Below are 21,307 nucleotides of genomic sequence, written 5' to 3' on the forward strand. Positions count from 1 at the left end.
CGTCCCAGTGCGGTCCGTCCTCGTCTTTATTCAGTCATGTGATCTGGCGTTCAGTCTAAACTACAAAGTTACACAGACATAAAGTTCCCTCGTTAGATCCGGGATGTGATACTGTCTCTTTAAGCTCCACTGTGATAATGGGATGTTAAAAAAATACTGGTAAACCAATTTCTACCTAATAAAGAACCACTGTTACACAAGTAAAGAGGTACTCCCCCGTGTTAGGTGGTCCTCCAGACAAAATGCATTTGGAACCACTAGTCTAACCCCTGTGTCTCTCTCTCTTTCTTTCCCTTTCTCCCTTTTTCTTTTCCCCCTCCATCTCTCTATCCCCCCCTCTCTTTCTCCCGCCCTCCCCTTTCCCACTCCTCCTCCCTCTCTCTGTCTTTCCCTGTCCCCCTCCTTCTCTCCCTCTCTCTCTCCCTCCTCCCTCTCTTTCTCTCTCTCTCTCCTTCCCTATGTCTCTCCTCCTCTCACTCTCTTTCTCCCTCCCCCTCTTTTCCCCTTTCTCCCTCACTCCCCTCCCTCGCCCTCTCTTTCTCTCTCCCCTCTCTCTTTCCTTCTCCCCTCTCCTTCTCTCTCCCCCTCCCTCTCTTTGTCTCGCTTTCCCTCTCTTTCCTCTCCTCTCTCTCCCCTCCTTCCCCTCCCCCTCTCTCCCTCTCCCTCTCTCTCTCACCCTTGTCCCCCCTCTTTCCCCCTTCCCCTCTCGCTCTTTCTCTCTCTCTCCCTCTCTCCCCCCTCTCTCACCCTTACCCCCCCTCTCTCTCCCTCTCCCCCTTGTCCCCTCTCTTTCCCCCTCCCTCTCTCTTTCTTTCTCTCACTCCCCCTGTTTCTCTCCCCCTTGTCTCCTCTCTCCCTCTCTTTCCCCGCTCACTCACCCTTGCCCCCCCTCCCTCTCCCCCTCTCTCTCACCCTTGCCCCCCTCTCCCTCTCCCCCTCTCTCTCACCCTTGCCCCCCTCCTCTCTCTCCCCCTCTCTCACCCTTGCCACCCCCTTTCCCCCCCTCTCTCCCCCTCTCTCTTTCACCCTTGTCCCTCCCTCTCTCCCTCCCTCTCTCTCACCCTTGTCCCCCCTCTTTCCCCCTTCCTCTCTCCCCCCCCCCCCCCTTGTCTCTTCTCCCCCTCTTTCTCTCTCTCCGCAGTGGGAGGAGATCAGTGGTGTGGATGAGAAGTACAAACCGATCCGTACGTACCAGGTGTGTAACGTGATGGAGCCGCTGCAGCAGAACAACTGGCTGCAGACGGGCTGGGTGGCCAGAAGGGGGGGCCAGCGCATCTTTGTGGAGCTCCAGTTCACGCTCCGAGACTGTAACAGCATTCCTGGCGTAGCGGGAACGTGCAAGGAAACGTTCAACCTCCTGTACGTTGAATCGGACCGCGATCTGGGCGGAGTCACCAGGGAAGACCGCTACACCAAGATCGACACCATCGCCGCAGACGAAAGTTTCACGCAGGGGGATCTGGGAGAACGAAAGATGAAACTAAACACCGAAGTGCGCGAAATCGGGCATCTGAACCGGAAAGGATTCCATTTGGCGTTCCAGGACGTGGGAGCGTGCGTCGCCCTGGTGGCTGTGAGGGTGTACTACAAGCGCTGCCTGGCCACTGTGCAGAATTTGGCAGTATTTCCGGACACGGTTGCGGAGGCGGCGTTCGCGACTTTGGTGGAGGTACGAGGGGCGTGTGTGAATAACTCCGAGGTGGATACGGACAGTCCTCCCAGAATGCACTGCAGCGCCGAGGGGGAGTGGCTTGTTCCGATCGGGAAGTGCAGCTGCAGCGCGGGATATGAGGAGGGACATAGCAGCTGTGAAGGTAGGACATTTTGGTGTTTTGTTGTTCTGCTGTTTTGTGTAAACATCACAACGTATTTACAGGTTTCAGCTTCTGTTTAGAGGCGACATTTTGAGGACTTTTGCCTATTCAGAAGACACAAGATTTTGGTTTGAATTGCTAAAAAGGCAGTCGGGCTTATTTTGAAACCCACAGAGAGTGACTTGCAGTAGTAGTAGTATTTTGGAAGTATTTAAGAGCAGTGTGTGGATATGTTTTAAGAGAAACTAAAAGTCTGATTGGGATTCTTGCTCTTTTGTCAATAATTGATGTTATCATTTGAAAGTACTTTGTAATGTTCAGTGGGTAGTAGTTCACATATATTTTGGAGAAGCAGACGGGAGCAAAAGAGGCTGAATATACAGGACCAGCTAAAAGTTCAGTCTTTATTTTTACTACTTTCAACATTTTATAAACACACAGAAGACATCAGATACTGTATATGAAGTATTATTATTTAATAAAAAAAAAAGTGAAATAACTCGGCTAAATATTTTTCCACAAAGAAAAGGGTGGAGACTTTGAGGATTTGAAACTAAAATATTAAAATAAATATGTGTATGTATATATGTATATGTATATATACATATACATATATATATATATATATATATATATATATATATATACATATATATATATATATATATATATATATATATATATATATATATATATATATATATATATTTTTTTTTTTCCCCATATATGTTACTTCATATATTTGATGTCTTCTGTGTGTAAAAAATGTATAAAGTAGTAAAAATAAAGGCATTACTGTAGTTCACGGTTGGCTTAAAACATATTCTAATGCTTTTCCATTTCATGATTTAAACATAATAGACTTAATATTTAAAGATTGTAGACGTTGAGTGCTTAAAGCTGTACAGTACTTTTCTGGCTTGAAAACTTTGAGTCCTGTTTAGTGTTTACCATCGTGTTGTGTTGTGTTGTGTTGGCCAATAATGTTGTTCCCTCCTCAAAAACAGACCTGGAGTTGTGTTTTGTTTCATTCACACATGTTTGAGTAACACTTTATTATTAGTTTGCCAATATCTCCAAAGTTCAAAATGCTCTGTTCCACTTTGTGATGTCATGAAGTGGTAGTTTTTAAGTAAACACTACCTTTTACCTTTAGTTCAATAAACATTTCCAGGACTGAAATCATCCAAATGATTCTTGTGAAGGTGTATGGAGTTTAAAAATACAGTGGAGCACTTCCTGTACTACCACTTGATGACATCACAAGGTGGAACAGAGTGTTTTCTGTTTGAGAGAAGAACCTAAATATACAGGGTTTGTGTGTTAACCGTGTGTGAATGAAACAAAACACAAATCCAGGTCTGTTTGTGATGAGGAAACCACATTAGAACAGATCAGAGAACAGTGTAACATGGCCCTTTAAATAATAATTATATATGTGGAATCAGTTTCATGTAAGTCTTGTTAATCTTTGAAGTCCTGGTAGTTAAACAAAAGTGTTAATTTCTATAAAAATGTGTGAATTTCCAGGGGCACGTTACATAAGTCTGTGTGTTGTGTCGGATCCCGCAGCCATAGCTTCTAAATAAAGCTGTTTGTTTTTGTCCTGAGTCTACGTCAGTCACATCCACCTGCACGAAGAACCTGACCTCCAGCTGGGGTTGACTTTACATAATCATATTCAAGATTTGACTAAAAACGCTCTCCTCATTTTTTCTAGTTTTTAAAAATTCCACTTCCTGGTTGCACATGAGGAGCAGGTGTAAAGGCCAGAAAAAATACCTTCCACACGTGTAAATTGTAGTAGTAAGCTTAACAGTACCAGCAGTAGCAGTAGCAGTAATAGTAGTAGTACCATCATCATCATCCTATTGTTGAAGCAGTAACACATGTTGTAGCAATAGACTCTGTGCACAACAGCGCCCTCAACCTCACTGTTAGCGTCATTACTTCCTGTCCAATTGTGTCTCTGCATGTTTTTACCAAGTCACGCTAAAAATCAATACCTATTTAAAGATCAAGATGGTGCACAGGGAGCTGAGAGCGGGTCAGGGGTCAGAGGTCAGGGGGTTAGGGTCAGGCAGTGGACAGGGAGCTGCAGGTGGATGTCACTGACAACATATTGAACACTATACAAATAAAATGAATACTTTACAAAGAGAGATGCTAATGCTAATGCTAATTTTGAGGCATGATAATTATTAAGACAACATCACAAACTGAAGTATTCTACATATAAAAATAATTGTGTAGACGTTATTTAAATGAATTTGACAGGTTTTTAACAGGTTTATTTTATGTTATAGCTGTGACACACAGTGAGCTAGCTAGCAGGATAAAGGTAGTAGGATAAAGGCTAGATGTTTATGTATCACTAAAATAAAGCTAGTTTTTCCGCTCCTGTTCGTCACACATTTCTTCACATCCTTTTGTCCTGTTGAAATCCTTCCAAAGTCTAATTTTACAGAACCACCCAACTCTTCGTTGTAACTTTCATGGCTGTATTTCTAGCTCTCACGTGTGTTACATTTAGCCTGAATGTACACTGTGGTATTAGCATTAGCTTTAGCATTAATGTGGTGCTACACATTGACGTATAAGGTGCTATTAGCATTAGCTTTAGCATTAGTGTGGGTGCTACACATTGACGTATAAGGTGCTAAACACGGCCATTGCTCATACAATAGCAGCGTGTGACGGCTAACTGCTGTTAGCTTTCACACTCACACAGCCTGTGGCCTATTGTTGTGCAATGCATCGTGGGTGTTGTAGTCTGGACTGTGGGCTGAAGCTCAAATGGTCATGTTCTTGTAATACACATTTACATATCGCCTATACCAGACACTAACTGTTATGCTAATTCTTATTGTGTTTTTTGTTTTTTTTGTTTTTTAATGCAAGTTTGTTTATTTTGTGACTGTATTTCCTGATTCTGATAATCTGTGAGATTTGAACACTGTGGCGTCTCTACTCTTCTAATGAAAGTACAGTTTACATTCATTTCCCCATAGACCTTTCAGAAAATGTAAATATAAAAGAAAAATTTCAAAAGCTTCGTGCTAACTGATCCATCGTGGTCATTTTACGCTCAAAAATCTCAATATTCAGATGTTTTGTAACTTTATAAACCTTCACAAACAGATTTTAAATTAAATTGTAGGTATTGCCATTAGTTACCACAAAGCTAAACTTTTTCAAACTTTAAATCCGCCCTGTTCTTCAAACTGTTGTGTTCAGATCTTTAACCGTGTTCTAGTCGTTTCTTCTCAATGAGCCTCTGAAGTTGTATTAGGAGTGATTTGTTTTTGACTCATCTTTAATCTTTAGTCTTTTATTTTTCAAGACTCCATTTTACCACATGAACCAAGTGTTTGTTTTTTTTCTATTCAGACATTTTGATTTAATAATACTGCTGCTCTTTGATTTCAAAAAAGCTATTTCCGTTTGTGTTTTTGACTCTGAATCGTCCAGATAACATCGCAATTTTCACTATTAGCTCATACTAGGCGATGTGAGTGTAGTGTCTTGCCTAAGGACACAACAGAACAACACAACAGAACTTAGTCCGAGCTGAAATCGATCCTTTCGCCTTCGGGTTTTTGGGGACTTTGCTGTGTAAAATCTCCGTAGACCTCACCCACCCTGATATAAAGCCGTCACATGTTTCCATAGTAACGTTTAATGCGACTGTCGCTAATTACCTCTGCGACTCACAAACTGTCACTTCATGAGGTTTTCTGAGGACGGCTGTGAGCGTCCTCCATCTTAAACACCTGCACCTGCGCCGTTAGCTTAGCCTAGCCTCTCCGCTATAGTGCTATACCGCAACGATGCCCGATTTTTGTCTCGTCAGCTGAAAAACCCGGCTCTTCGGAATAAATTATCGACTGTAGTGAGCGCGTGTCGTTCTGGGCGGAGTGGGAGTGGCTTTCGGCGGGGTGCACGTGGAGAGCCGTCGGTGTGCACGTGGAGAGCCGTCGGTGTGCGCGTGGAGAGCCGTTGTTGTGCGCGTGGAGAGCCGTTGACGTGCGCGTGGAGAGCCGTGCGCAGTTGGAGGTGATTCGTTTTATTGGCAGATCGGCCTCACAAACAAACTGTGTGGCGCTTCACTGGCTTCTTGTAATTACCCACAATGCCTCCTCGACAATAAAATCAAACAGATGAACAGACAGATAGTGAAGGAGGGGAGGAGAGGAGGAGAGGTGGAGGGGTGGAGAGAGAGAAAACGGAGATAGAATGGAAGAAAGTGAGGAGAGGAAGGGAAGAGAGCGGAGGTGGAGAGTGTGGAAGAGAGAGAGAAGGAGAAAGAGGGAGATTTAGAGGAAGAAAGGAAGGGGGGTGGAGAGAGAGCGAGAGAGAAGAGAGGGTGGAGAGTGAGAAAGAGAGAGGAAGAAAGGGAGGGAGGGAGAGGGTGGAGAGTGAGAATGAGAAATTAAGAAAAAGTAGATAGGGGGCTGAGAAAAGAGTGGGAGGGATGAGAGAAAGAGGATGAGAAGAGGGGGGAAGAGAAAGGGAGAAAGGGGGAGGAGGGTGGAGAGTAAGGATGGGAGAGAGAGAAAGAGGAAGGGAGAGGAGGGAGGGGTGCATGGAGAAAGAGGAAGAGAAGGAGAGAAGGAGGAAAAAAGTTGGGAGAGAGTGACACAGAAAGAGAGTGAGGGAGGTGGAGGGAGAGAAAAGGGCAGAAACAGAGAGGGTGAGTGTATGAGGGAGAGAGAGAGAGGGAGCAGACGACAGACGGAGGTGAGGAGGGTGAGTGCGTGTGTGAAGTAACTAAAGAAGAACTAAAGCTGCTAAACTTTCAAACCACCGCACTGCAAAATATGAACAGCCTGTGAATAATAATGATATTATTATTATTATTATTATTATTATTATTATTATTATCATTATTATTATTATTATTATTATTATTATTATTATTATTATTATTATTATTATACTATTTTATTACCATGACCCTGTGGCACAGCGCTGTAGAAGTTCTATCAGATTTTGTACTGTTGTTTTGATAGTTTGTATTTTTGGTGTAGAACTAAACCTGAACTCTAGACCTGAGCTTTACCTCCTCCCCTCCTCCCCTCCTCTCCTCCTCACCTCTTCTCTTTTCTCTCTCATTTTCTTCTGGAACAGTCTAAATGTTTTTGACTTTTGTCTTTTGAATATTTATGTGGAGAAACGAGTCCCAGAGCAGCAGAGCAACTGATCAGATCGAATGGTCCACTCAGACAGAGAGAGAGAGGGAGGGAGGGAGGGCGACTGGAAGAGGGAGAGAGGGAGAGAGAGAGAGTGAGAGGGGGAGGGAGAGGGAGAGTGAGAGGGGGAGGGAGAGGGAGAGGGAGAGAGAGAGGGAGAGGGGAGGAGAAGAGAGAGAGATGAAGAGGAAGAGAGAGGAAGAGGGACAGAGGGAGGGGGGAGAGGGAGAGAGAAAGGAGAGGAAGAGAGAGGCAGAGAGAGAGAGTTACTGATCAGCTCTAATGCTCTACTCAGACACAGGGAGCGAGGAGCAGAATGTGTCTCAGCACAGATGTGTTGTATAAGCAGCTCTTAGTCCACTGTGCACTCTCTGTTTTCATATCTAAGAATCAGGAAGTTCAGGGTTAGCGTGCTAGTGGTTGTTAGCTTTACTGTGACACCTAAACTCCGCTCTGGTCTCTGAGAGTTGTGAAAACCTCTTACAAACTCATCATGGTGAATAATTAGCATGTTCAGAATGCATAAGGTAAATGAGCAGATCCTGATGAAATATAAGAATAAGTTTGATCTGTTACACAATCGTTCCCTCGTCCATTTTAAAAGCAGGACTCATGACCAAACGGGAGACGCGATCAACTCGGACACTGCGTCTTATTTACTCTTCAGGTGTAATTGTTCTGAATGTGGATGTGTTTAAACAGATCAATATTATGGATCAGGAGATCGATCTGTGAGGAGCCGATACCAGCGTCACACTGAACGGCTCCTGCTCCTGAGTCAGACCAGGAGAGAATCAGACGGGGAGAGGAGAAAGAGAGAGACAGAGAAGAGAGACAGAGATAGAGAAGAAAGAGAGAGAGAGAGTAAGAGGTAGAGATAGAGAAGAGAGGGAGATAAAGAAGAGAGGGAGACGGAGAGAAGAGAGAGGAGAGACAGACTGAGTGAGAGAGAAGAGAGAGGGACAGAGATGGAGAAGAAAGGGAAATAGAGGGAGACAGAGAGAGGAGAGACAGCCTGAGTGAGAGAGAAGAGAGACAGAAAGAGAAGAGAGACAGAGAGAAAGCAACTGAGAGAGACAGAGATAGAGAAGAGTGGGAGACAGAAAGAGAAGAGAGAGAAGAGAGAGGGACAGAGATAGAGAAGAAAGGGAAATAGAGGGAGACAGAGAGAGGAGAGACAGCCTGAGTGAGAGAGAAGAGAGACAGAAAGAGAAGAGAGACAGAGAGAAAGCAACTGAGAGAGACAGAGATAGAAAGAGAAGAGAGACAAACTGAGTCAGAGAGGAGAGAAAGCGACTGAGAGAGAGAGACAGATAGAGAAGAGAGACAAACTGAGTCAGAGAGGAGAGAAAGCAACTGAGAGACAGAGATAGATAAGAGAGGGAGACAGAGAGAGAAGAGAGGCAGACTGGGTGAGAGAGAAGAGAGACAGAGATAGAGAAGAGAGAGAGAGATACAGAGAGAAGAGAGAGAGAGGAGAGACAGACTGAGAGAGAAGAGAGAGAGCAACTGAGAGAGAGAAGAGAGACATACTGAGTGATAGAGAAGAGAGGGAGACAGAGAGAGAGGCGGAGGGAGAGAGAGGTTTCTTCAGTCGACTACAGCACCAATAATCTCTCATAGACTCTTGAGAACACTCTAAGATACTGAAGCGCTCCTTTAAATGAACAGAATTCACTTTTCGTTTATCTGATCCCTCCATCCTCATGATCACATCGCTACAGCTCATTTCCAGTCGTCTCTAATGCGACGCTCGTTCCATTGTTCTGTGCCATATTTCATAAAGAGCCGTGTCTTCAGTGAGATCTGCTGAGGGAGAGATCAGATCTGTTTAAACCATCACATTATTCTGGGCTTTTAAATTTGTTACATTCACACACATTAGACCGGCTCGTCTCATTTATTATGAGAATCAAATGAAAAATCAAACCTAAAAAGACGAGTCATTGGGAAGACTCATCACAAAGGGGTTAACAGACTCTACGTGGAGATTCTTGATATCATGGATCTATTAAAATAAGTGGATCATGTACTGCTGCTTAGAGCTGTCTCGAGTTGGACTAGTGGACACTCAGTGGTACTACAACGAAAAAATCCCTCCTGCGCAGAAAGGATTTTTCTCATGGAGCGAAATATAATCACAAACTGCTCGTGTTCGGCTGACAGGGACAGACGGGGACAGACGGGGACACTAGCTAACCCAATATGTCTTAAAGCTAATGCTAACTTTTATTTAAAGCCTAAAATATAAAATAAACAACCTATTAAAATTGTATTGATGGATGTAAACACTGCCCCTTTGTTTTTATACGTAGATTATTTCTGTTTGCTATTTTAATATTTGTCACGTCTCAAAATCAGGGTGACCGGACGTCCCCATTGACCCGGGACAGGCCCAGGTTTGAGCCCCCTGTCCCCTGTCCCAGCACATTCATATAAAAACATTCATTTGTCACTGTTTTATACAAGAAATCTCCCAGATGTCCCTATTTTTGACCAGGTTATCACTCGGCAACAGTAAAGAAGGGGATAAATTGTTAAAACAGATCTTGAAAATGAGATTAAAGTAAAAAAATACAACGTCCCTTCTGACTGGCACGAGTGAGACGGGAATGGGCCATATCAAGCTCTCTTTTTACCATTTTATTTTTACCAACCATCCAAAGGTGAGTGTGTCCTTATAAATCTGGTCACCACATCCAACATTAGCATTAGCGTTAGCACAAACATCTCCACGCACAGCTCCCTGTCCACCGGCATCTTTAAATATTTATTCATTTTAGCGTGACTCAGCAAAAATCTCATAGGGACAGAACTTGACAGGAAGTAGTGACGCTAACGGTCATGCTAATAGTGATGCTAACGGTAACGCTAACGGTGATGCTAACGGTGACGCTAACGGTGACGCTAACGGTGACGCTAACGGTGACGCTAACGGTGATGCTAACGGTGATGCTAACGGTGATGCTAACGGTGACACTAACGGTGACGCTAGCTGTGATGCTAACGGTGATGCTAACAGTGAGATCGCCAGGTGTGGTTGAGATGTAGAGAGAGGGAGAAAGGAGGAGAGGAGAAGCGAGAGGAGGAGAGAGGGAGAGACAGAGAGAAGGAGAGAGAAGGAGAGGGGAGAGATGGGGGGAAAGAGAGGCGGAGAGAAGGAGCGCAAATAGGAGAGATGGATAGATGAGGGGAGATGGAGAGAAAGATGGAGAGAAGGAGAGCGAAGAGGAGAGATGGAGAGAGGGTGGGAGATGGAGAGAAGAAGGGAGATGGAGAGAGAGGATGAAGTAGTAGCATATTTTAGTCTTACACAGTTGGGGATGAAATAAGGATTTATATGTAATAATAAACTTCATAATCAGAGTTCATTTGTGAATTTAACCTAATTACTCACCACGATGCATTTATAAACACTTTTCACAACTGTCAGAGACCAGAGCGCAGTTTACCGTTACAATTAATGCTAACAACAACTCACTGCTAACTGAAAATCCAGTTTCATAGAGAATAAAACACTATGAACGTCATTTTCACCCATAACTGTATATATCTCAATGGACATAGCTAACGTGCTAGACACTGTGCTAGCCATCGACTCCAATTCACTTTCTATATTAAAACTGTGTCCTCTCTCTGTAACTGCTGCTGTCAGACTCGTCATTTTAGTCTTAAATGTTCATATTAATCCGCTCTTCACTATTGTGTCCGTAAATCATATGAACATTAATAACAGACAAATCAGGCGCCGTCCTTCCCTGAGGTCACTCCTGCTCCTCGCTGCTTTTACAATAGATCTGAACTGGGGCCAGACACTTTTTACTTTATTACATAACAACAACGTGGTCTGTATGCAGTATTATAATTTATCTGCTTATTCATTGTTATTATTATATTAAAATTTAAAACAAATAAAATAATAATAATAAATAATCTTCATCAGTTCATTTCCTTGTTGCTTTTGTCACATCTTCTCTGTATTTTGACCTGATAGTTTTTTCCTCTGTACAAATCCTCATTAGTGCAGCACATGGGGTTTGTCCTCCGCAGGCCGCCGTAGAGACATGTGGTGGGGTGACGGGGTGCGCGGGGTTAAACCTGGGTTAACAGGCGGAGGTCAGTAGGGGGCGCACTCTGGTGTGGGCCTTGGCTTCAGTTTCACATCCATATGTTTAATGTCTCGGTCCAAACCAAATTAGAACAATATTATTTAAAAGTACAACAAAAGTACTTGGATGACATCATTGTTTTAGATACTACTAAACCAATACTAACTGCACGAATATTATATGGATGATGTTGGTGTTAAGTGTTAGGGTCTCATTTTAGGAATCGATACTAAAAAGGTCCCACTGACAGGACAGAAATGAACCTTTCCTCTTTTCTCTCCTTACATTCCTTTACCCTCTTTCTTTCCTCCCTCTATTCCTCCTCTTTTCTCTCTTTCTCCCCATTTTTTTACATCCTTCCTCTCCCACTACCGCTATCCCTCCCCTATCTCTCTCTTCTCTTCTCCTCCCTCCATCTTTCTCTCATCTTTCCTCTTCTCTCTCATTCCCTCCATTCTTTTACCCTCTCTCCTCCTTCTTCTCTTCTCCTCTCCTCCTCCTCTTCCTCTTCTTCCGAGAACAAGTATAAGATCCATAGACGAGTGTACGCCCATGGACCACTATGGAACCGAGTCTATTCCTTAGTATTGAAATCAGTAAATCAACATTTAGTATCGCGACAACGCTCCTGGAATGTTCCGCAGTAGAGCGTCAAATGTATTTATCTCCATGGAAACAAGCCACTAGTTACACGTGAGATCTGTGGAGAGGCGAGGTGCTTACAGAGCGTGTTTTTTAAGGTATTTTCAATAATACACATAACTGTCATTGAATACGTGTGTTGGGGTGTGTGTGTTTGTGTGTGTGTGTGTTTGTGTGTGTGTGTCTGTGTGTGTGTGTGTGTGTGTGTAGTGGTCAGATTGGCAGCCTCACTTCCATCAGTCTGTCCCAGGGCATCTGTGGCTACAATAGCAGTTTAGCACCGGTGAATATAGTATGAATGACAAATGATGAATAATGACTCTTTGAGACGCTCCAACAGTTATTACTATTATTATTATTATATTATGGAACATTACAAGTAAAGACAGACACAGGCAGAAAAGTTCCATAGTGCATCTTTAACCTGCAGTCTGGAAAACCTACACTATTCCACACACTGGACCAAAAACAGACCAAGACGCTCATGTAAACAACACAATTTCCTGTCTTCAAAATGCTAACCTTGTAGTTTAGATCTGTACAAACATGTGTCAGATGCCCTCCCTGTGTGTCAGATGCCCTCCCTGTGTGTCAGATGCCCTCCCTGTGTGTGTCAGATGCCCTCCCTGTGTGTCAGATGCCCTCCCTGTGTGTCAGATGCCCTCCCTGTGTGTGTCAGATGCCCTCCCTGTGTGTGTCAGATGCCCTCCCTGTGTGTCAGATGTCCTCCCTGTGTGTCAGATGCCCTCCCTGTGTGTCAGATGCCCTCCCTGTGTGTCAGATGTCCTCCCTGTGTGTCAGATGCCCTCCCTGTGTGTCAGATGCCCTCCCCGTGTGTCAGATGCCCTCCCTGTGTGTGTCAGATGCCCTCCCTGTGTGTCAGATGCCCTCCCTGTGTGTCAGATGCCCTCCCTGTGTGTCAGATGCCCTCCCTGTGTGTGTCAGATGCCCTCCCTGTGTGTCAGATGCCCTCCCTGTAGTTTAGATCTCTACAAACATGTTCTGAAATGTGCTTCTCGTTTTATGTTGCCAGTTCATATTTCAGTGTTTTTGTCAGTTCTTCTGGACGAGTTTAAAAAGCAAACTTCAAACGGTTCAGTTCTCGTGTCTTCTGTTTGATTCTCAGCATTTAAAGCTCTATTCTGAGACATTTCCACCTCTCTACACTGTGTTTGTGACTCCGTTTGGCCCAATGCCACGTGTGCCCATCTGCTCCTACATCAGCTCTGACGGTTAGTCCAACCCCCTCTCTACCTTTATCTGACTCTATCTCTCACTGCCTCTCCCCCTCTCTCTCTCGCTTTACCTTTATCTGACTCTGTCTCTCATTGCCTCTCCCCCCTCTCTCTCTCTCTCTACCTTTATCTCGCTCTATCTCACTGCCTTTCCCCCTCTCTCTCTACCTTTATCTATCTCTGGGAGAGGGGGAGACAGAGAGATGGAGAGAGAGACAGAATAGGGAGAAGAGAGAAAGAATAGAGAGAAAAGGAAGAAATAAAGAGAGAGAAAGAGAAGGGCGAGAGAGAAGAAAAGAGAAAGGGAGAGGAGAGAGAAGAGGTAGAAGAGAGAGAGAGGGGAAGAGAGGAGAGAAAGAGAGGGAGAAAGGGAGGAGAGAGAGATGAAGAGAGACAGAGGCAGAGATAGAGGGGGAGAGATGAAGAGACTGAAAAGAGTGAGACTGAAAAGAGTGATAGAGGAGTCAGAGGTGAGAGAGATAAGAAAGGGGGAGAGAGGGAGAGACAGAGGGAGAGGCGAGAGCAGAAAGAGTAGGGAAGGGGGAGAGAGAGAGGAAGGAGAGACGATAGAGAGGGATGAGATGGGGGAGAAAGATACTGATAAGAGTAGAAAAGATAGGAAGGGAGGAGCTAGAGAAAGAGGGATATGAAAGAGAGGGAGGAGAGACAGTTAACGGAGAGGGGGAACAGAAGTTGGAGACAGCAACGAGAAAGATAGAGAAGGGTAAAGAGCAAAGGTAGAGAGAGGGAGGGTGACAGGAGAGAGAACGACCTGAGAGAGGGCAGAGAAAGGGGAAAGAGAGGGATGAGAGAGAGAGAGAGAGGCAGCAGGGCCTGTCAGCAGTTGTTTGTTTGTCTCCACATAAACGACTGATACATAATGTATGAAACAGATGAGAAGAATGTTAGTGAACGAGGGAGTGAGAGAAGAGGAAGAGAGGTGGAGGGAGACAGAAGAGGAGAGGACAAAACTCTGTAAAGGGAAAATTCCACAGGTCAAGAGCTGGAAAGAAGGAAGGAGAGAGGAAAGGAGAGGAAAGAGAGAGAGGAGGAGGAGAAGAGGAGTCGATAAAACAGGAGCTGTGTTTGCCAAGTGAAAAATTGAAGAGGACAAGAGCTGCAGAGAGTGAGGGAGAAAGAAATGAGGGAAAAAGAGAGAAGTGAGAGTGAGAGAGAGAGTGAGAGAGAAGGAGGGGTGGGGTGGAGAGAAAAGGAGGTGAAGGAGAGGACAAAACAGGAGCTCTGTTTGAAAAGTGCAAATTGAAGAGGACAAGATCAGGAGAGAACAAGGGAGGAAGAGAGGAGAGATAGAGTGAGTGTGGAGAGGAAATAGAGAAAGAAAGAGAGAGAGAGAGAGAGGAGGGGAGGAGGAGAAGAGGACAAAATAGGAGTTCTGTTTGAAAAGCGCAAATTGAAGAGGACAAGAGCAGGAGAGAAGGAGGGAGTAAGAGGAGAGGAGAGATGGAGGGACAGAAGAGGAATGAAAATCAGCCCCAGGATTCCACAGGCTGATGCAGGGGGGGACTGTGCAGCAGAGTTTGAGTCGAAAATAGACTCTTTAATTATTGTGAGTTCTAGCGCTCCCTCTTATCGGGCGACGACGGTTAAATAAAATTTGAAAATTGAGAATACTGCTGTTCCAAAGTATTTTTACTCAAGTGCAAAACACATGGTACAAAAAAAAAAAACTAAAATGTGTTTAGCTGCAGAATACTGAATACTGCAGTAGAATGTATTTTGTAACGTATCCTGATCATAGACTGTTTATATAAATGGACATAGCTAACCTGCTAGCCGCCGCGTTACAAACAGGAAGTGAACATGGACGACTCTGGCTCCAATTCACTTTACATTAAAAAACTGAGCAACAGGATCAGATTTAAAATACAGTAAAATGAAAGTAACTGTACTCTGAATACTACTAAATGAAAAAGTAACTGTACTAGAATACAGTTACTTAAAATGAGTATTCAGAACACACATTCTCAGGACATGTATATAGTTACATCCCAACACTGTGGAGGGGCGCCATACTTATCGCCGTGGAGACGCTGTAGCCGAGTCTGGAATGTTCCACAGTATGGCATCAGTCTTATATGTTACGTTTGTTCCATTAGAGCTCTTTATATTCCTTTATAAATACAATACAAACTTGGTAAAGCTATAGCATCTCCATGGAGACGAGCATGCCACTAGAAGAGTTACACAGTGTACCTAAGTAAATCCAATTCAACATATCTCAAATCGATAAAAACGATAGACAAACAGACAGATAAACGGTCTGTGGAAACATTCTGCAGTGTAACTTTAAGTCAGTTTTATTCAAAATGACAAACAAACACATCACACAGAGCGGAACCATTATCCTTCTGTTTCATCTGCACCAGAACACTGCCACGACTGAAACGTGTGGATTTGTCTGCAACACTGACTCCATTTTGAATCCTGTTTGAAAATGTTTGAAAAGAAGAAGAGCTGAGGAAGTGTAAAGTGCTGACAGAGAGATGGAGTGGAGAGTAAAGGGTTAACTCCACAGAGCAGCGGTAGAAGAAGAGAAGAAGAGTTAATTGTCCTAAAGATCTGATGAAACGGAGGTGGAGTCATGTTCTCTCAGTGTTAAAGTCCAGATCCACAAGTGTTGAACCTGAACAGAGTTTGAGATCAGCACCACAAACTCATCATGTTAAGAAGAAGAAGAAGGGATAGAGAGAGGAGGAGAGAAGAGCAGAGAGAGTAGGTGAGGAGGTGAGGAGGATGGATGGTGAGAGAGGAGAGAAAGGAGGAGGGTTGGAGAGAGAAGAGGGGAGACAGGGTAGAGAGATGTGGAAGAAGAGGAGAGATGAAGAGAGAGGAGGGATGAAGAGAGAGGAGGGATGGAGAGAGGAGGAGGGATGGAGAGAGAGGAGGGGGTATGGAGACAGAGGAGGAGCGATGTAGAGAAAGGAGGAAGGTGAGACAGAGAGGAGGTTTGGAGAGAGGAGGAGGGATAAGAGAGAGGAGGAGGGATGGAGAGAGGGGATAGAGAGAGAGGAGGAGGGATGTAGAGAAAGGAGGAGGGAGAGAGAGAGGAGGGTTGGAGAGAGGAGGAGAGATGAGAGAGAGGAGGAGGGATAAGAGAGAGGAGGAGGGATGGAGAGAGAGGAGAGGGGATAGAGAGAGGAGGAGGGATGTAAGAGGAGGAGGAGGGAGAGAGAGAGGAGGGCTGGAGAGAGGAGGAGAGATGAGAGAGAGGAGAAGGGATGGAGAGAGAGGAGAAGGGACAGAGAGAGAGGAGGAGGGAGAGAGAGGAGGGTTGGAGAGAGGAGGAGAGATGAGAGAGAGGAGAAGGGATGGAGAGAGAGGAGAAGGGATAGAGAGAGAGGAGGAGGGAGAGAGGAGGAGGGATGGAGAGAGAGGAGGCGAGGAGGAGGGATAGGGAGAGAGGAGAAGAGGAGGAGAGATAAGGATAGAGGAGAGATGGGGAGAGAGGAGGGGAAATAGAGAGAGATGAGAAGAAAAGGGAGATCTAAAATGAGGAGGAGAGGTAGAGAGAGAGGAGGAGAGAAGATAGAAATGGGGAAAGAGGAGAGGAAATGGAGAGAGATGAGAGATAAAGAGAGATGGAGAAAGAGGAGGAGACAGGAGGAGAGGTGGAGAGAGAGAATGAGGAAGTTAGGCGGAAATACAAGAAGGGTGACAGAGAAAGAGAGAAACATATGGAAAGAGAGAAAGAGAGGGATTTTGTCCTGGCGCCATCAGCTTCTTGTCTCCATGGAGATAGTTAAGTTTAATGCCATACTGTGGAGCATTCCAGACAAAGCAATAACACATAAAGAGAAAAATCAGGTATAGCGTGTCTTCTATGAGAAAAGTAACATATTGTACCTTTAATTGCACAGCCCTAAGAGACGGAGGGATGGAGCGAGGAAACGAGGGAGAGAAAGAGGTGAAGAGCTCTGACCTGCAGATAAGACTGTATTATGTCATCCTTTGTCCTCATCCGACCGGAGCATTTTGGGATTACGGATTTGGGAAGTCTAATCGTTCCGTGTAAACACAGCCACAGCCTCAGTGGGATTTAAACTTAATACAGCGCCGAGTCGGACGAGGGAATACTCCCCGGAAAAGTCAAACTCACCCGAGAGGAAAACGGAAATGGGTTTAGTACAATGATACGAGGCAGACGCTATGATCTGAACTGTCATTACATCATGGTTTAAATGTGAAATCCCCATGGCAACACACAACAGACTGTAGTAGTATGCAAATGTTGCTCACATCACTGTGGGGGTCTGTTGTCACATGTCACATGTGTCTGTGTGTTAGATCTGAACGAGTCCGTGGACCTCCTCCGTGACGCTCGTTCAGGAAGTCAATTTTACATTCATTTTTCTCATAAACTTACAACATTCAAATATTTAAAGTTCAAAGGCATCATGGAGGCTAACCAGCTATGTGCTAACTAATATCCATATCGTGGTCGTTTTAAGTTGACAAAGGCTGTTTAAAACACACAGTTTAGCTAAATGCTTTAATAACTTTGTGGTCTCTAAAGTTTCAGAAACAGATTTTAAATAAAACTATAGTATACTTGTGTCATTAGTTCTACATAGCTGATTACCCCTTAGACCTTTTAAACTTTTAATATTATTTTTCCATATTTGGTTGCTATGATACTCGTGGTTGGAATTCCAAAGAGCCAGTCCAGGGCGAGCCTGTTGAAGATAACGCCCCTTCCCGCTTGCACGGCTGGTTTAGCACAGAGCGAGCACTTAGCAACGCTGTCAATCAAACCTATTGTTAACGCTAGCGGGAGCTGCCTGATTCGTCTGTTATTAATGTTCATATCTCACTTTATGGAGCCAATAGTGAAATAAAAATAAAAAAAACAGAATCATGCAGAGCAGGTTAATACGAACATTCAACGTCTAAAATAATGAGTCTGACAGCAGCAGTTACAGAGAGAGGGGCTGGAAGTGCGCCCATGATCGCTTCCTATTTGGAACGCCGTGGCTAGCGGGTTAGCTATGTCCATTTATATAAACAGTATGTGCTTCAGCTTCATAGAGCGTCATAACTGCTCTTTATTTATTGTCTGTCAAATGTTGTGAATAATTAAAATTTATTTTAAATATGTGCTTTTTATGTTTTGACAAGTGATAAGCTAAATATCATGTGTTATGAAATAATACACACCTAAACCTTTTGGAACAGCTGCAAGTCCGGCTCTTTAGGGCTGGTGTGAAAACCCAGAGTGAAGAACCGGACCAGAAGCAGGATCTGGATCTGGGCTCGGTTCTTCAGTCTCCAGTGTGGTTTGCTTGTGATGTGAACGCTAACTGAGATGGAGCGATGGAGAGATGGAAAGGGAGGAGAGATGGAAAGAGAGGAGAAGAGAGGAAAGATGGAGAGAGAGGTAGAAGTGTAGAGATAATGATGCAGAGAATCATAAGAGAGAGAAAAGTTATACATTGCAGCTTAAATGTGTGAAAATGACTGTTGTTTACATCATGTCCTGTTTTATCTTCACCAAGTCCTCACATTAAAACACTGCACTCTGTCACTCCTCCTCTTCAGCCCCGCCCCCCTCTCTTCTGCTCTCTTTCACCTCCCTCCCCCTCTCTCTCTCTCTGTATAATAACATTTCATCCTCGTTCAGGGGGGATGCGTCGTGGTCGTATAGATCGGCCTGACCCCACTTAACCTCAGAGGCGACAGTGATCCAGAGGAAACTAGAAAACTGAACAGAGCGCCGCATTAACAAGACCGCTATCAAAACTGTAATCACTCCTGAGCCGGGTCACACGGGTCAAATGCAAACGCTTATACAGGTTATACATACGGGTTATACATACGAGTTACATTTTCATAAAGATGGAAGTATTTGTTGGCATGGAAGGGCATCTGACAGGGGACAGAGACAGACAGGGGACAAAAAGGAGAAACACATTGTTAAATAAACTGTGTTTCTGTCGTTTACCTGCTCCACTCCTCCAAACATGTCATATTGTTCAGGAGAGAGAGAGAGAGGGAGAGAGAGAGAGAGAGAGAGAAGAAGTCTCTATCTCTTCCCTCCCCTCATCTGTCTCTTTTCTCCTCTCCTCCTCCTTTCTCTCCTCCTCTCTATTGTTTATACACCATTACATTATCCTTCCTTAAACACCTGTACATCCTCCTCTTATGTCACTGCAATCATTATAATCATCCTCCTCTCTCCTGCTCATCTTATCTCTTTCTCCTCTCTCTGCTGCTCCTCTCTTCTCTCTACTTTTCCTCCTCTCTCTCTCATCTCCTCTCTCTGTCTCCTCTCCTCCTCCCTCTCTCTATTGTTCATACACCATTACATTATCCCTCCCTAAACACCTGTACATCCCCCTGTTCTGTCACTGTAATCATTATAATCATCCTCTTCTCTCTTTTCTCCCCTCCCTCTCTCCTCATCCTGTACACCTGTACATCCCCCTCTTCTGTCTGCCACTGTAATCATTACACTCATCCTCCCTTTCTCTCTCCCTCTTCTCTCTCTCTTCCTCTCTCACTACTCTCTCTCCTCTATTGCTCTGTCTCTCTCTTCTCCCTCTCTTCTCTCTTTCCTCTCTCTCTCTCCTCTCTGTACATCCCCCTCTTCTGTCACTGTAATCATTACAATCATCTTCTCTCTCTCATCTCTCTCTCTCCTCCCTGTAAATCCCCCTCTTCTGTTGCTGTAATCATTACAATCATCCTCCTCCTTTTCTCTCTCCACTCTCCTCTCTCTCTCTCCTCCCTGTACATCCCCCTCTTCTGTCGCTGTAATTGTTACAATCATCCTCCCTCTCTGTCTCTCCTCCCTCCTCTCCCTCCTCTCTCTCTCCTCTCTCCTCTCTCTCCTTCCAGTACATCCCCCTCTTCTATCACTGTAATCGTTACAATCACCCTCCCTCCTCTCTCTCCTCCCTCCATCCTCTCCCTCCTCTCTCTCTCCTCCCTGTCCATCCCTCTCTTCTCTCACTCTAATCCGTTTGATGGACAGGATCATTAGCACAAGCCCTGGCGTCGTCATGGAGACGGTGTAAACATGGTGGATTAGGGCATTTGTTTAATAAAAATAATAGTTTAGTCAGATTGTAAAGCCGTGTGTCTCTGCTCCGGTGTACGCAACATTCTACTTTTAGCGTCTCGTCTGAGTATTTTTACTGCAGTATTTGTACTAAAGTTTACATAACTCCAATGTTTACGTTTATTATGCAAATGAGACTCACAAAAACATGAAACAAATGAAAATCAACACGTACAATTATTCAAACAGAAAAGTGTAATATTACCCTATGGGGTATTAGAGAGGAGGTATTTTACAAACAGGGGGTACTTTACTTCTATGGGTTATTTAGTGTAACATATTTAGACCATCATCTTTCCTTTTATTGTTTTGAAAATGGTTCATTGGCCCAAAACAACTTATTCACATTTTATAAGTTTTAGTTTTGTTTTGTCATGCTCTGAGTCTCCTCTTTCTCCCTCTCTCCTCCCTCTTTCTCCTCTTCCTCCCTCTTTCTCCCTCCTCCTCTCTCTTTCTCCCTCCTCCTCCCTCTTTCTCCCTCTCTCCTCCCTCTTACTCCCTCTCTCCTCCCTCTTTCTGCCTCTTTCTCCCTCCTCCTCCCTCTTTCTCCCTCCTCCTCCCTCTTTCTCTCTCCTCCTCTTCCCTTTCTCTCTCCCCCTCTCTTTCTCCTCCTCTTCCCTCTTTCTCCTCTTCCTCTCTTTTTCTCCCTCCTCCTCTCTCTTTTTGTCCCTCTTTCTCCCTCATCCTCCCTCTTTCTCCCTCTCTCCTCCCTTTTTCTGCCTCTTCCTCCCTCTTTCTCCCTCCTCCTCCCTCTTTCTCCCTCCTCCCTCTTTCTCCCTCCTCCTCCCTCTTTCTCCCTCTCTCCTCCCTCTTTCTCCTCTTCCTCCCTCTTTCTCCCTCCTCCTCCCTCTTTCTCCCTCTCTCCTCCCTCTTTCTCCTCTTCCTCCCTCTTTCTCCCTCTCTCCTCCCTCTTTCTCCCTCCTCCTCCCTCTTTCTCCCTCTCTCCTCCCTCTTTCTCCTCTTCCTCCCTCTTTCTCCCTCCTCCCTCTTTCTCCCTCTCTCCTCCCTCTTTCTGCCTCTTTCTCCCTCCTCCTCCGTCTTTCTCCCTCCTCCTCCGTCTTTCTCCCTCTCTCCTCCCTCTTTCTGCCTCTTTCTCCCTCCTCCTCCCTCTTTCTCCCTCTCTCCTCCCTCTTTCTGCCTCTTTCTCCCTCCTCCTCCCTCTTTCTCCCTCTCTCCTCCCTCTTTCTGCCTCTTTCTCCCTCCTCCTCCCTCTTTCTCCTCTTCCTCCCTCTTTCTG

At 44.7% G+C, this 21,307-nt stretch overlaps 1 protein-coding gene across 1 annotated transcript in view; it reads left to right on the plus strand.

The window, feature by feature from the left end:
- The first annotated feature begins 1,192 nt into the window (after positions 1-1,192).
- LOC117379153 (ephrin type-A receptor 7-like) overlaps positions 1,193-21,307 on the plus strand; it is a 167,296-nt gene continuing 147,181 nt past the window's right edge. The window contains 1 exon segment of the mRNA XM_033975881.2: positions 1,193-1,814. Coding sequence (XP_033831772.1) covers positions 1,208-1,814 — 607 coding nt within the window. The 5' untranslated portion in view covers positions 1,193-1,207.

The sequence above is a fragment of the Periophthalmus magnuspinnatus genome, chromosome 11 (genome assembly GCF_009829125.3).
Source record: "Periophthalmus magnuspinnatus isolate fPerMag1 chromosome 11, fPerMag1.2.pri, whole genome shotgun sequence".
In the NCBI taxonomy this organism is placed as follows: domain Eukaryota; kingdom Metazoa; phylum Chordata; class Actinopteri; order Gobiiformes; family Gobiidae; genus Periophthalmus; species Periophthalmus magnuspinnatus.